The sequence below is a fragment of the Schistosoma haematobium genome, chromosome ZW (assembly GCF_000699445.3).
Source record: "Schistosoma haematobium chromosome ZW, whole genome shotgun sequence".
Classification (NCBI taxonomy): Eukaryota; Metazoa; Platyhelminthes; class Trematoda; order Strigeidida; family Schistosomatidae; genus Schistosoma; species Schistosoma haematobium.
In genome coordinates, this window is record NC_067195.1 from 35458357 (window position 1) to 35475838 (window position 17482).

A 17482-nucleotide genomic window follows, 5' to 3' on the forward strand; every position below is an offset into this window, starting at 1 on the left:
AGTGTTAATCATAATCAATTCTCTTAGAGGTACCATTTTCGAAAAGTTAGAAGTTAGGTAAACTACAGGGAATTCTTGTAAACGTTATTAATATGTTGACGATAACGTACATAATATGGATAAAATTATCTTTTCTGGTAATTAAGCAGAGATGGATGGTGGCTAGCCGTGGAATCCTTTTCAACTTATGTGCGATTCATCAGCTGGATGAGGCTGCATCGCAGAGTTGATATCCACTCCCTTAGCTACTGGATCCATGTGGCCACGGGCTTGTGCAATGGGGTGACGAGTCGCAAATAGGGCGAAACGCAAATTCTTGAGTCCACTGCTAGCAACCATCCATCTCTGCTTAGAATGCATATAACTTACTGACACTATCGAGGAAATCTGCACAGGATGAACATATACCAAGAAAGAGACTAATTAATTCGTCTTAATCATCAGTGGGAAGATCCGAACAACAAACATGTATGAATTAAAATTATTCTGGCATTTGTTTTACTTACAGATCGATAGCCTTGTTCCAATTAATCACATAGCCCGATGTAGTAAACCGTTGAACACTTATGAAATTCACGTTGCCCTTATCAGTACCCAAATAGAGCCAACTGCTGCCAACAGGAAGATGACCGCAGGTCAAACTGTGGTTACAGAAACAAGAATAAAACATAGAATCCAAAGAGACTTTATTTTAATGTATGGCTAGTTTATCAAAGGCAGCAATAAAATTTACAACTAAAAGAACATTTTGAATGATAGCAGTTCTCAACATTTCTATGATTACCATAAAAATGAAGCTTCAAACCAGGCAGTCTATAAAAATTAAAAATTCTAAGGTTATGCATACATTACACAAAAATTCATGTTCCTTTGTAAACCAAATTAGCTAGACTTACTAACCAATTTTCTTTTCAGTAGGATCATTCCGGTTTTTATTAAGGACGAAGAGTTAAATTCCGATTATGTCCTTTCGTACTACTGCTACAAACGACTTAATTTTACTGTCAGTGTGGCAGGATGCATCCAAATAAGGACAGACGCATTTTGAATTCCACATCTAACCACAACCAAAAAATATCATGAATCGCTTATATTCATGTTAAAAAAAGTACAGCAAATTATTCTGAAGTGTTATGTTTATGAGCAAACAATGTAATTTCGTATGGAAAAATGTTCCATATTTGGAGCAAATAAAATTCCATTGTACCATCTCTGTAACATACACCGTTACCAGTAACATATATTCCCTGTTTTTCTTCAAATAACGATTACACGAATATCTCTCATAGAACGAAATACTATACACAATTAAACATTTTACATCCATCTTGATAAGTTTGCTATAGGTTTAAACAAAAATTCATTTCTGACGTGTTGTCCATTTACAACCATTTTCCTGAGGCCTGTTGCCATTTCACACAAAGGAACATAGTTTATCACACAAAACTAAATTTAGAGTATTTTCTGATTGTATCCTCTTATATAACTTAATAATGAAGATCAAGCAGTGACAAAAACTGGTTGTAAACAATTCAAACTAATAAAACGCAGTCGCAGTTCTCTAAAATCAATTTTAAAACTCTCAATCTTCGAACCCTATGGCTGATCAGATAAGAGGACGAAACAACGGAAGTATAATTACTGGGAGAAAGACATTGTTTTATGTCACGATCCCCATATTAACTTAACGACAGACGAAATAGGTCACTGGCCATTTCTGGAGGATAAAAGATTACTATCCAGTGTAGACCAGAGAAGTGGTCTTGAGGATCTCTTGAGTCTCAACATAAAGAAAAAGAGCATTAAGATTTTTCCTCTAATTAGGTTAAAAGTTAATACAAAAATGATAACTTCATGTATCGTAGATTTATTCTAACCCGTTCAAACTTAGTATAACACTTCAGTAAGCAAATGAGAATAATCCTACACAGATAACCATCAAACATTTGTTGAGTTTACAAAAATTCTCTTCAGAATATGTCTGCGCCGATCCCTAATCACAGTGATTGAAGGTAGCTGGTTGTCAAACGCTTTATATATTTTGGAAATCTGATAAGACATGAGAGGTGAATGTTTAGTAAAAAAAGCAACGAGAGTATATACAACTTGTCGATTTTGAGATGATTTATGCCACCGGTAAAGCATCCCAGCTGTTTACCTGTCTACAAAAGTTCAGGAAATATTCTGTATCTTTCTTTACGAGAGACGATATAACCCTCGAAGACAGAATACATGCGTAGGTTAGGAGATTTCAATAGTATGCATCTCGTAACCACCTAATCAGCAGGTACATTTCCTGTACGATTGGGAAATCTATTGTGAACCTACATCAACTATGGTAATGGGTACGTTTGTTACACTCGTTTAGCCATTCTGTTTCCTAAGCGTAATCTACCGCCAGTTGTAAGAGTTGAAAGAAATAACAGACCAAAACATAACATCAATCCATGAAGAGATTATATAAGTTCAGACATCATATGGTTTATAGGATAGATATAATCAGTGTTTGAAAACCATGAACATCGGTTCAAGATCACCTGAAATTGTGGAGGTGTGTTTATTCTTTATTTTTGTTTGTTCTTGTACCATTCGTATCAAAATGACTCCTTACTTCCCCTTTTAGTTAAATTAATATCGGTATACTATGAAGTCCGGCAAAATCAATAGGCATCTATGACAGATGGTAGTCTGAAATTGTTTATCCCTTTCTGTTTATCGAAATAATCTTATTTGTGTAAGGCAGTTTCAATCACAAAAAGGAGTGAAACAATTCGACATAATTTTCAGTCGGAACAGTCCAATACAATAAGTGAAAAAAATTACAGAAATATTTGTTTTCTGTTTTGTTCACATAATCTACTTATTCTTATTATATGGCTTTAAATAGACGTCAGTTTTTCCTGTGATTTTCTTCAAATATGGGCTTGTCACTGTGATAATTAATTATTCTTGATATGAATAAAGAAATCGACCACACGAATAATTTTGGATGAAAGATAATATCTATGTACTAATAAAAGTGAACCTAATCAAAGCAAATAAAACCTGATTGGATGAAAACCTCTTACGCCTAAATAAAGAGAAAAATGTATTACTTATTAATTCAAATCGCTTACAATGAGAATATTTTTCAAATAACTAATTATAACAATATATTCGCACGAATTTGGGTTTAAAGTAGATTGAACTGCTCAGAAGAGTGCCATTAAATCTATACTTAGATTATAAGAGCTGAAGATATTTCAATATTATTATTCACTTAAATAATTTGAACAGTTGAAATAGTGGGAATTGGTTTCCATTAAAAAGACTCAAAATATAGTTGAGCATAGTAACGGTGAACGCAAGAGATCCTAAATTCCGCTTATTAACAAGGAACACTTCACTAAAACATAAGGAAGTATGTCTAATTAAGGTGTTTATGTGTTTCCTAGTTTTTTATGAATGCGCAAAGTTTTCTTATCGTGAACACAACACGATATTATTAACAAATAACTTTGGCATTCGAATGTTTTTGACTAAGTGCCAACCTACGTTACCTAACCAAACCATTGTAGTACGCTGCATAATGTGATAGTCAGTAAGAGTGTACGATCCATCACTTCAACTCATGTTATTTCATCTTATTTATCTCTCGATGAAAACATAAGGAATTCACAAAATTCCTTATTATTGATTACAATTTTACAAAGATTAAGGAAGAAAGTACTGACGATGCAATAAGTGTATCCAGGATTCATTTGTTTTATTTTCAAAACTGCAAAAATATCCAAAAAATAGAACAATTATTATTATTGCCCACAGAATAATGACTGAATATCCAGAGAGTAAAGTAGAAACGAAACCATTCCTTTTAGCCCCCCGATCAGGCTTAATAAATCTTCAAGTATATCTTACTAAATTGATTGCCTTTGAAGTGTTTTTGTTCACGGCGTTTATGCACATTCTGTTATTTTTTTAATAATTAAGGTCGCTAATTTTAATGTTTCATGGGAATATACAAATATAGTTCTAAAAAGACTATGTTTGCTCACATAAATATGTACAAAAACTTTACACTGAGTTTGCTTAATTTCATAATATCATTAAACTATAAGAACTACTCTACGCAATTATCGTCGTAATTTACGACATAAACAGAATTTTTCAACTAACAGTTGTTACATAAGTACCAATGTCATGAACACAAATTTACTTTAATAGTCAAATTTGGATACAATTAGGATTTTATGCATCGAAATAATTTGCTGGCGATAACCGATTAATAGTTTCATTATAATATGATAGATATACTAATACTTCCTCAAAAAAAACTTTTCTCTAGACGTAAGTCAGAAGAGTTATGATTGAGAAATTTCTTTCAAAAATCCAGTTTCCATCAGTTAAGTAGTTAATAATCTTCAAGATATAACGAACGTTTATATACATAAATTAACTAATAAATACAGTCTACCTACTCTGATCGGTAGGTGAACACATGATCTTCGCACAGCAATATAAGATAATTAAAGCGAGAAACGTAATTCATTGGGTGGCAGCCCATTAGAAGTCTGGAGGCAGCCTGCTGATGGACCTCGAGCTGCTGGGTTCGATCCCTAGGGATTTCGTGAGAGCACTGTTGACGACTACCAAACTAAAATGGAACATCTGCTTAGTGTTCACTTGTTCTCCAAGGTTGTTCAACTTTCTTTAACTCAGTTCTGTTGTTGAAATACAAGGAATCCACTGTTTAGACAAGCAACTTCTTTTTCATTTAACGTTATGAACAAAATGAAAAACGATATTTACAGACTAAGGTTGGAATCATGGCCTAGTGTGAAACCACGAAATAAATATCAATTAACAATGAATTTTATCATAATGAAATTCCTGTTGCGTAATCCAGCAATCATATCTCACTACTTTTAATTTACGAGCCCATATTTTCAAACTGACACACATGATTTGTGATACAGTGTAGTAAACAAAATTAGCTAGCCCTAACAAGACAGTGGCAGTAAAGTTGGACCACAATATATTTGAATCAATGAGAAGTTGGATTTTTCATTATACCGATGAGCAAACACCGTTCGTTTTTAAAGTATTTAGTTAAATATAGACGACAAAGAGAAATACTAGAATGATCATACTGTATGAAAATATATTTTGATCAACACAGTACTCAGGTATATATCATTAACTAGTAATACTATATTTTTAGTTTGAAAGATATAATCAGTCTAGTTTGGTGAATAAAATATTTAACTATGTAAAGAAGAAATTGAACACACAACTTCTCGCAAAAAGCTCGAAGAACTAACAAGTACGTAATATGTAGACTACAGATGAATATGTGACCAAGTCAAGTTTTTTTACATATAAGCCAGAGCTTAAATTAATAATTTAACGAGACTAATAAGGACTTATTTGGTAAATTGAATAAAGATTGAACAAAATTATTAATGCCATGTTCAAACAATTATGAACATAAAAAGTATATGTTTTTTTAAATTATGATCTTATTTGATTGCAGAAATATAAGTAAAATTGGAATGAGTAAATATATCTGAGTCAACGTAATAGTTAGTTACCTAACCAAATTTCATCCTACCGACTCATGAAATCCACTAGTCTGAACTTTGATATTTAGCCACTTTATGTTCGAGAAAATAGGACTTTAGTACTCCATGGTTTACAAAATAGTTATAATCTGATTAACGTAATCACAGATAGCAAAACATTTCCCCAGTATGACGAAGTACTATATATGAAGAGCATAAACAAAATAACTGGAATTTCGTTTTCAGGAACCGTTATGTATTAGAATTTTATGATTGGATGATGTATGGTTGAAGAACTATTGAAATGAATGGATAAGATAGCTATCTATAGACCGAATGCAATGATATAATAACATAGCTATGACTAAACACGATGAGAAAATATTGATGCAAACTTCCAAATGAACTAAAATCAAAGCTAAGACCACTAGCCCGAAGAAAGCGTCTTTTATTCAAGAAAATAGCATGACTGTGAAATTTAATTCTTGATCAACTGGTAAGGAACTAAGTCAGTCAGACTTATATTACTGACCATAAATATTAGTATCTCATTACGGTAACCAGTATCTCTGTCATGTCTGGATAAGCATAATGAATGGTAACTTTTTGGAGCCATTTATGGACCAATACTATGCGTATATTTTTATCGTATAATTGTTAAATAACTAAACTATATATATTCATGTCCCTCTTATTATGAGCTTTATTCTGACTTATGAACTATTATTATACGATTTACCATTACTGAGTTATGCCTTGTCTATTAATTACTACCTCCCACACTCACAGCCACTTTTGACTAAATCTTGTACAAATGTTGTTTCCTACTTTATGGTACGATGTGGCCTGTCTGGTTGGTACATAAACCCAGTATGCTTGAAATAAATGATTCATATTGCAGAGGCTGAGATTGATGTTCTGTACTTAACTGGCTGGGCTAGGCAGGAAGCAGGGCCGATAAGTACTCTAGACTGCTCTCACGGTTTTATGCGTGATTGATCCGATCGATAATTCACTGCTCTCTAATTGGCGGTATCGTTACGTCATACAATAAGCAGGGCACACAGGCCACAAGTTATAACGACCTCCAAATAAAAAAATTGATTCGCAAAATAAACTCATCACAGTTCTTTTAAGAAATGATATGAGAAGGAATATTCGCCATAATAGTGGTCAGTAATCCTCCAGCTGAATAAATCTTATTGGTTTTATCTGTATTTGCTGATTTGAAAAGTAACACAAGGATGGACAGAGAAAAGAGAGAATTATGTATGTATAATAATTTCTTTTTGTAGTATTGAAGCAATACTTCCATGCATTTTATTATGCACTAGCTATTAAATAAAAAAAGAACTCAGTAAGGTAAGAGCCCTGAGATAATTTAAACGACATCATAATGAAATACCAAACACTTTGTCCTTCTCAAAAAGTAATTGATGGTAACCCTAAAGAGGATATTTTAAATTAGCTATACTTAGATGAAAACGCTAAAATGTATCACGATCCCATTGTTTAAGTAATACAGACATTAGACAGCCTGTATTCGGGAACAGAAAAAACATAGTATTAGTCTGTGGCGACGTCTTGAAACATTAATCTTTCCCATAGACTACTTTGGCGGCCTGCTCGAATATATGGGCTACCAGTTCCTCCCATCTAGATATTTCAAAAAGTTATGTTTTGTTTGTTTTAACATATCATTATGTCTATTAATCGCATAACCTATTCAGGCGTGTTTATGTAAAGTTCACAACCTTTCGCTGTACAAGTTACAAAAAAAGTACAATCAGAGACATCAAGGTGACCGGCAATATGCACTGAAAAAAATAAGCACTATTCAGATGCCGATTCCTGAACTGCTAACATCTAACTGACGATCATTCAATATCTATTGTCAGGATCGATCAAGAAATAAGAAAAGGAAACTTGTTGAAACACTTTGTGCTGAGGATTCTATATTGTACCAAAAATATAATATTGAATAAATTTTGTTCGCTTATTTAGTAATATTTAACATCACCAAAATTTTCTCTCATGATACCAAGTGATAGAGCCCATAAAACATCAAAAAACCAATTATTGATATCAAAAGCATTTGACCTCCACATAATTTATTATTGAACTGTGAAAGACAGCAGGCATAAGAACACAGAAATTTAAACCTAAGTTTATGAAATATACATATTCTTAACTGATCCATGGTTGTAAACTAGGGTCTTTTATTCATCTTAAGAAACCTAAAAAGCTGAATACATAAAGTGGATAAAACGTAGCTGCATTTTTGAAATTATTACATGTTTCTATAACCTCATTATAAAAAAGTGAATTGGGGTAATGAATTTAATAGTTTTAGCATTCGACTTCAAATCCCACTCAGTCCAGTAGAATTTCAATAAGTTTGCAAAAAGTAGAAATGATTATTAAGTTCTGTATTTGGATTTCTTAAGACTAATCCCAAAACTGTCCGAAACAGGAAACGTTAGAAGGAGAATAAAAGTTTCTGTATTATATTTTTACCTAAAAAATGAAATCATCAAACTATTTCGAAATAAAGTAAATAAATAAACACACTGACAGACTAGTGTACGAATAAGACATATAGGCAGAGGAGAGTTAGAGTACTTTGATGTCTACGTTAACATATGTAACTATTAGCTACCTGATATCGCAATAAAACAAAACACCAACAAGTTAGTAGAGGTATCAATACTAACGTTGAAAGTAAGATAGTTATGAGATTTCACAGAAACTCAGCATAAAACTATTATTGACAGTATTGTATGGATTATTCCTATCATTCAAAGACACACTGAAATCCCACCAGAAAAAAATTGACTTAAAAGACTGACAGTTTGAGAATGAAACAAAACCGAATGAGTTAAATCCCAATCAGATGATAGATAAAAAGCTTTTGTACAGACATATATATGTAAGGACATATGACTTATTATTGTAATTGAGAAGCAACAGTAACTTCAAGTCTTTAAATCGCTATTCGTAATGTTATGTCTAGGGCATGGAAAATCAAAGAAAATATTGGAAATACGTAACCTTGACAACAAAATTCGAACCGAGGGGAATGTAAGCTAACTAGTGACTAGACTAGTAATATTTCTCTAGTGATACAACGCACCATTGTATCTTGTAAGTAATCACACCTCAATATTTTATAGCTACATTACACAACTTTTGTACTATTTAAACTTTAACCTATGACAAAAAAGAGGCTATGAGTCAAACCATCTTCTAAGAGAGAAAAATTAAGCAGACTTTCACGTGAACTGTAAACTGACCGCAAACCATATTAAAAAACATTCGGAATGGGATCTGTGGAGATAGTAGTAATTTTAACAGTTGAAGTCATGAGTCAATTTAAGCTGTATCACCATTGAGAACCCGGAAGCACTGAACAGCCGTTTCGTCCTAGTACAGGACTCCTCAAACACTGCTTATCCACAACACCGCACACCAGACTCGAACCCAGGACATTCGGACTTGCGCGCTGACGCCTAACGTCTAGATCACTGCAGTTCTAGTGAGAAGCCTTGGCTAGTGGGTTTCAATCTGTGTTGAGTGGAGATGGTTATCCACCTTGGACAATGGATAGAGGGTTGCGCAACATCATGGATCGACTGAACTTTTACGTTAACACCAATGGATGCCGGCTCTAGAGGTTAAACGTTCGTGCGCGAGACCGAAGGTCCTAGGTTCGAGTCCCACGTGTGGAATCGTGGATGCGCATTGTTGAGGGGTCTTATACTAGGACATCCAGTGCTTCCGCGTTCTCAATGGTGATCTAGCTTAGATCAACTCATGAATTCAACTATTAAAATACATTCAACAAGAAATAAATAACAACTAAATATTATAGTCGTCATTGGTAATTAATAATTCTGCCAGAATTAATCAACGTAGAATCTGGCACAAATATATACTAGTTTACGTTGCCCTACAACATAAGCACAAGGTGAATAGTAAAGGAGTTTAAACAATGAAGTAGTAATGATAATTAGAAACACTAAGCATGTTTTGAAAAAGCAGAATGATAGGGCATATGTCGACCGACGCCTCCTACAACTTGTTGAGGTTATTGCGTGGACCTTAACCTCCAACAGTCAATTACTTCATGGATTGATCCTATATTTTGATTTGGCCATTTCAATAAAAATTAAAGACAAACAACCTGCTTTTACCATTTTTCTATTTCCACAGTGGCATTAGGTAGGGTTGCCCAATTTCATCATTCCTCTCCAACTTTGTCAACGGTGACATTCTGAAACAGCTCTAATAGTATTGGCGTTGTGGATAGATTGTCTGAAAACTTTCCGCTCTTGAATATGATATGATATTGTCTTACTATGACGATACTCAAGCTAAACAAACCACATTTTATCAGCGTCCGTAGGCATAGCGTGTACTTTGCAACTTTTAAATCCGAAGCACTTTTACAAGACTGGGAGGAGTTTGTGTCCGCACTCACTCTTTGCGATGATCCGTTAGAAGTAAATGAAAATTTTGTGTAACTGGGTAGTTGTACGAGTGCTGGTGACGACATAAGTGACGAATTCAATCTACGCGTAGTAAAAACTAGAAAAGCTTCTGTCGATTTAGCCCATTTTTGTCGCCGTCGTAATGTTAGTCTGCCTGTAAAAGTTTGTAACATGTCGCTGGGAAAAATTTGGCTCTATGCTTGTGAAACCTAGCCTCCCCCAGTTGAGGATGTTAGATGACTATGTTCCATCATAGTCGTCTCCGGAAGATGGCTAGCATTCAGTGGCGATACCATGTTAATAACGCTGAGGTCAACCAATGAGTGTTTGGGTGCAGTGAGGACAACTTACTTGATATCACCACCTTAAAACACAAGCTTCGACGGCTTGGATGTGTTACGCATGTCATCCTCGACGCTCCCGCGCCGTCTATTATTTTTCGATGCTGGAAATGGTTGGAAAAGCCAGAGAAGTATATAGTTTATGTCCTAGCGCCAGGATATGAGAGACAACCGTACAGGAGTGGAACATATAGCTGTATCACGACTTCCAAGTTCGAGTCCTAGAGATGGCATGACTTAGTAGCTTGAAAACTTATCAGACATGTGTTAGAATACAAACCAGGGACGAACCTTTTGTAATTTTTCCTTAATTTTTCTATAAAAATGAATGGCTTTTGTAACAGAGTCCTTTCTGGTTGTTTTTTACCGAACGGTAGCAAGACTTATCACTGATTATTTACTACTTTCATTGGTTTTTTATTTAGTTAATAAAAGCGACCCTTTGTGTTACTGAATAAGAGTGAAGAGAATTCAGCGAAAAAAATAACTGATACAATCATTTTCTTAAGCCGTATATTCGTATTTGAAATTTTTTGATAAATATAGGAGTATAAGAGGATAGAAGAAGACTTTAACGATTGAGAAGTTAGATGAGAATAACTTTTCACGATTATTATTTAATTTCTATCATTACCTTTACGTTTTTATTTTTTCCTACTCATCTTTCATATTTCTGACCCGTAAATAATCCTCATCTGCTTATTCTTGTCTAACCTCTTGATCGCCAAGCAATCTTTTGATATTTTAAATCTCAGATCACTTTATGGTGTATCTCTCTCTCTATCCTCTTATACTCATATAATTACCTGACAACTATAAATACGAAAGTACAGCTTGAGAAAATGATTTTATAAAAGTGGGTTTTTTTCATTGGATTTCCTTTATTTTCACTCTGTTTATTTATTTACTTGATTACAGCCCCCTTACTTTCCCAGTCTTTTTACAATCCCATTCGATTATTTTAAGGTGACCATTTGTAACAACATTTATTTTAATAAATAAATTCTGATTCGCAACCACTAGCTTTATTCCTACTCCAATACCAGTTAAAATTTTCCGTCGAGGTAGGCAGTGGTTCGGTGTACGTAATAAATGTCCCAGCTGCTTTAGCTGGGACAACCGAGTTTATATCTCTTCATAGTGCCCCATAAGTAACCATAATATTATTCACTCAATGCTTCGAATGCACCTCTGGTTGAAAACCTGAAGCCTATCCATAGACCATATTTCACAGTCATACAGACGGACCTCTGCGCAGTATATTCGCCGTATGGATAGGGCTATATTAACTAACCCCATGATTAGGTAGGTTGATAAACACGAGTACCCTTTCTTGAAAAGAAGACTAACACCACGAATCCAGAAACAAGACAACATGCACTTTAAAGAAACTATGTAACCACTCATTCAGTCTGATCTAATTGTTTAAATGGAAAAATCAGACTTCCTACTACTATGAACACCAATATGTTTGTCACAGACTTCTGTAATTTCTGTAGTTGTGGACACTGAATGTTTTAATCATTAATAAAGTGTCGTACTGAAGTTTCCCGAAATTTCGCCAAAACTTATGGAGATTTATGAGTAAGACAAACACAATTGCCACAGTCTAATCAGGATTTCACTCTTAACGGAAAACTTAGAATCCTATGCAAAAACCTTGCCTGATCGTAACTTGTCCCACAGTTTATTCTTATAGTAAATCAATAAAAGGGATATGATGGTAGCGTAATTTTTACTGCTAAAACACAACTTGACCAAGTGACTAAGGCAAATAGTTCATTATTTTGATAAGCATTTAATTAAGGGTTAATCAATGAGTTACTCCAAAATGCATCCTCACCACTATATGAGACTACTCATTTCATGGATTCATAAAATTAGTCTGTACGAAACAACATAAAATAATCATCTCAAAAACTATGCACTAAATAACCAAATAGTGGTGTTTATAGTGGACTACTGTTCGAAAGTGTAGGTACATAAAAGTAATGAGTCCAAAAAATTCGGACATGAAACGTAAAAACTGAAGTAATAACATTATGATGATAATACTGTATACACAGACAACTTGACTTAAATCAAAAATATTTTATCAAAACTAAAACATAAAATAACGTCAAATGTGGTCACCGGTGAATGGAAAACTATAGGATATAAAACTATTTCACAACTACATAGATGCAAAAAATATTATGAAACTTCATGATGGTAGTAACAAACCAATTACTGATTAAATGAAATCAATAAAACAAACCGTTTCTAAAAACAGAATTGACGGGTGTTGTGTTTATGAATAACATGCACAAGGTTTGTATGAAACAATCAGCATACAAGAGAAAGGAGCATCTTTACATTGTTCGTAAGACGACAAAACTGGTTTGGAATGAGTACTAACTAATTAATGTTTCACAAAAACCTCAAGGTACAATCATGCCGAATTTACTGCAGCCGGTTATAACCGAAAACATACTCGTTTTTGATCAACCTCTTTCGTGAGCTAGCACATTAATATACTTCAGAAATGTAGTTGCTAGATAGTAAAAGATTTTGGATGAGATATTCGTCTGTTAATGCCATAGCTAAGTTCCCACGCCGGTTAACTCACGATAATACACCTGTATTCTTTCAATATTCAAAGTGGAAAGCATAATTAGTGTGGTGGGTATTGTGTCAAACCAGCATTCACAGGAGCATATGAATGTTGAAAAGACGAGAAATAATTACTTAACACTCCTACCTAGGTGGTTCACGGAGATATAACGTAAAAACGAATCATATTTTTAGACATCAAACCAAATGACTAGTGTTGTAAGAAATGAAGCTGAGGCTTTTATTGTAGAAATGTAAATGAACATAATTTTGGACTGAACTAAAAAGTGCTTTTTCTGCGCAAACTTTTCAAACGACGTCAAAAGCACAACGGAAAACTGTTGTTCATAATAAGGTCCTCTTTAAACATCGTTATGTGAGGGACAAGTTCTTGAAGTATACTGAATAAAACACAGTACATAATAACGGATAGTTGTTGTCATGGTTGTATGCCTCCTCCACAAGTTCACCTTTTGTCGTGTATGCAACAATTCATAAAAATCAGCTAGATTTACATTTAAAAAATTAAACCAGAAATTATACCTGGCCACTTGATGCAGTAGTCAGGTTTAATTACTACCCGACCCACCCGAGCTACACTGGCTGGAATGCTTGTTCATTGAGATTCAACCACGTGAGGAAAGGTGACTGGATTGTGATGAAATCAAGAGCACTGATTCTCGCAGTATAGGGAATAGCACTGTGAGGGGGACCAGGAGAAAAGTCATACTTTATCTACTGTCTATTCAAAACATAAACTTGGTACATATACGGCACCAAAACATGACACAAAATAATGATATGGGAGATAAAGAAATAGAAGCCAGGGCATTTTATTGATGACCTGGATAATGTGAAGTCTAAAGAGACTTACTCAAAAACTTCGTAACGTAATATTCTTATAATGTCTTACTAGTTATGCGTGGAATTAACAATGCTCTAAGCATCAAGATTACCAATGGCTTCGGCTTTGAAGTATATTTGACAGGTGCTCTTGAGCCCCTCAATTTCCCAAAACTCAGTCAGAAAAACACATTAAGAAATGTGCGCCAATTGTCACAGATCGTCTTGACTTTACGGCAGTAAATAATCCTAATAAACATTTCTTATTCTTATTATTTATTGCCAGAAATTGAAGACAATCCGTGATAAATAATACACATTTCTTAATGTGTTTTTCTGACTGACTTTTGAGAAATTGCGCGGCTCAAGAGTCCCAATCAAACAAACTTCAAAACCGACGCCATCGATGATCATAGATTTCGTGAACTTAACGACAAAACATAACCCTATTTTTCTAATTTTATCGATTTAGTGATAACCCATCTAAAACACAGTCGGACGACTAAATCCTACATTCCTCAGAGGTGTCGGTTACAGGTACTAAAACCACTCCGGCAAATGCAGACAGTACAAATATATGTGTGAGATGAATCCAAATTCCTTCTCACTACACTCGCTACTCACTGTTATCATCAAATAGTACCAATCGAGCCCCGGCATTTGAAGCCAAGAACACAAATTAAAAATATGACCATACAAAATTTTACTGAGTTATATAGACCATGAAACTAATCTAACGCTGATGTAGTACTATGTAACTCTTAAGCTTCCCTATACGATCGAAATATTTATTTCTTTACTTTTTATAGCGCAATGTAAAACCATTTCATACGGTCCCTGATGATCCATCAACTTGTCTACGCAAATAAATGAAAATGAAGCTGAAACTAGGTAAAAGGCAAAACATCCTATTCAAACTTCAGCGGCAATCATTATTCAGTCTTATCACACGGTCTAACAGCTTGGAAAGTTATGAAGGTTTAGAAAATATATCAGTAAAATACTGTTGACCTTGGTAGGCTGATACTTTCATCAGACAATGTAACCCTAACGAGCGATTCTCTCTCGAAATAAGACTGGGGCTGTCTTGCTTAGAAAGAAGTCTGAACGTAAGAAATAGCTCCTACATAACTGTATTTCGAGAAAATTAAGTGATACAATTCGAAATCAATCTCAACCTACACAGTCATCCACTTTACTACTCCGCCAACTTATTGTTTTCGTGCTTTCAGTCTTGGCTCTACAACATTTTTTGCACCTGTACTATCTCTTCATGATAGAAACTGTGTAAACGTAACAATGTATAGGCCAATCTAAGATCAATTTCAAGTAAACCGTTTATGCAATTAGTACGTATGCCTAAAAGACCACGGAGTAAAAAAACAGGTGGAGGGACGAAACGACTTGATGATAGAAACTAAAGATTAAAAGACTACTTAAAATAATTACTATATGACAATCAACATTATTGCTATCCTACAAACAAAATGTTACAAAATGAGTAAAATATATAAATATGCTAGTTAGCACATCACACACATTTAACTTACTGTTCACGTTTGAACTGTAAAGAGTGTACTATTTCTGGATTCTTTTGTCTTATGTTCCACAAGTGTGCAACGTCGTCACCACAAATGGAAACCAATCCACCCTTGAGATGATTTGAAAATAAGTAAAATCCCCATTTTAGAAAAATGAGAATTTAAATTGCTGTTTTATGATATAATTTTAAGTTTTATCTCACTCCCAACTAACAATAAACACATGGTAAGGGCAACTAACGTAACAGTATGATCGTAATTTAATGAACCAATACAGAAAGGGACACCACAACTTATTTCAAACCATGCATGTACGATGAAGTACACCTGTATGCAGGGTCGAACCTCAAGAACAAGTTCGGTGAGACTATAATTTATGGACGACCTCTGAGCGACACTGAAGTGACCTTGAGGGTGAACAACTACCAATTAGGACTAAATAACGGTTATAAAGCAGTTAGAATTCTCATTCACAGTCGATGGTAAGGGTTAAAAATTAGACTTAGGGTTTTCGTCACGAACTGTAATGCCAAAACTCCATTCAGCCAAATGTATGGATGAAATCCGCGCCAAATTCGTGACTCGTTATCTTATATCTGATTAGTTCGTCCAGAAATTTTAGTCTCGCCACAAGTTCAATTTACTGTTTGTTGCGCATAACAATAAGAAACAACCGAGAAAGTACAATTCTCTTCTTAAACTGAAAGATGACTTATAGCTCAAGATGAGGACGATAGCTATGAAACTGCTACTAGTAAAACTTCTGTTTCCTAAACATATACTTTAATAACCTTAATGTTGCTACAGAGAAATATAGGATAAACTAAGGATCTTAAAATAGTATTTGGGTCACATTCAGCGACGTGGTTTATGGCATATGCGTGGAAGTTGAATAAGAACTGAGAATGAGCGTTATCGTTATATTTAAAAGGTGAAAACTTGTTTCCATAAAATCAAACATCTAGGTAGTTCGAGAAACAAACAAAACGCATATAATGCTGTAAGCTACGCATGACTATAGTCTAGAATTTACAGCCCATGCTTTTATAAGAAATTTGGAATCCCATACAGATTGTTCATGTAAAACGTCTCGTGACAGTAGGTTATCATATGTGCATTGAATGTGTCTTACCTCGTTGACGAGAAAGAATATTTGAAGGACAGCAGATGCTGAGGGATGAGAGATGCTACAGTCTACACCTGGTCTTCCGAAACTATCCCAAGCATGTAATAATATGTGAACAACTTACATCCTGATGAACCCACACTTCGTTCCAACAGCAACAATTCGTTGAACGGGATCAAAAGCGATGCAAGTCGGTTGGTGAGGAAAACCCTGCACAGAGATCTGAAAAAAGATATCAATAGAAAACGAGTATGAGGACATTATTTTCATTCAGAAAATAAATATCTACCTTTCCAACTTGGAAATGTTCAGTCTTTAAATACTCGTCGATTTCAATGGCTGACTTTGGTGACGAATTTGGTTGAGACGAGCTAATATTCCAAGAACGTATTCCATCTATAACTTTCAGTAACCTTTTCGACTTTGCTGCCATAAGGTCAAAATCTCAGTGGTCTATACATCACTTAGAACATAAGCGCTGACGGGGACCCTTAGAATTGTACAACTAATTGATAGACTTAAACAAACTACACGAGTTCTAAGGATTTTGCCCCATTAACAACATTCCAATGAAAAGATCACTTTCAAAGCATTGATGAACCACTGTCTCTCTACGGAAACATAGAAATAAGATGTCATTTTAAAGCGAAGTTTCATTGTGTCGCAAAATGAAATTAAAAGAACAATTGTTAGATGAACATGAGAATACTAAATTAAAAGGCGGTAGAATGTAAAATATCTGACACCCTATGTGTCGTGATTTTTTGCTTGTTAATCCTTGTCCAAACATAACACCATCGACCAATATGTTAAGAAAGAGACAATGCTATATTCACTGAGCGGTTGGATTGGAAACCATTTTACTGGTTAAAAACTTTGTTGTTTTACGACAACACCGATCCGGTAGTATTTCACTGATTGCGTTCACAACGGGTTAGTCATCTCGAAGTCTTGCTAAAATAAGGAAGTCATTAACAGAGATCATATTCCACAGGTTGAAATCATGAGT

The 17482-nt window shown here is 34.5% G+C and overlaps 1 protein-coding gene across 3 annotated transcripts in view; it reads right to left on the reverse strand.

Moving 5' to 3' along the window:
* Positions 1-16971, reverse strand: part of STXBP5_1 (Syntaxin-binding protein 5) — a gene marked incomplete at its 5' end in the record, with an annotated part of 88779 nt that extends 71808 nt beyond the window's left edge. For 2 of the 3 annotated variants that reach the window (XM_051211191.1, XM_051211193.1), the window contains 6 exons: positions 507-641; positions 13507-13663; positions 15357-15457; positions 16480-16561; positions 16598-16695; positions 16763-16971. Coding sequence is in view for 1 of the 3 variants with exons in the window: in XM_051211190.1 (XP_051071229.1) it covers positions 507-641; positions 15357-15457; positions 16480-16561; positions 16598-16695; positions 16763-16906 (560 nt within the window). The remainder of the gene's footprint in view (positions 1-506; positions 642-13506; positions 13664-15356; positions 15458-16479; positions 16562-16597; positions 16696-16762) is intronic. The other variant, XM_051211190.1, reaches the window with a different exon arrangement.
* Positions 16972-17482: the final 511 nt, after the last annotated feature.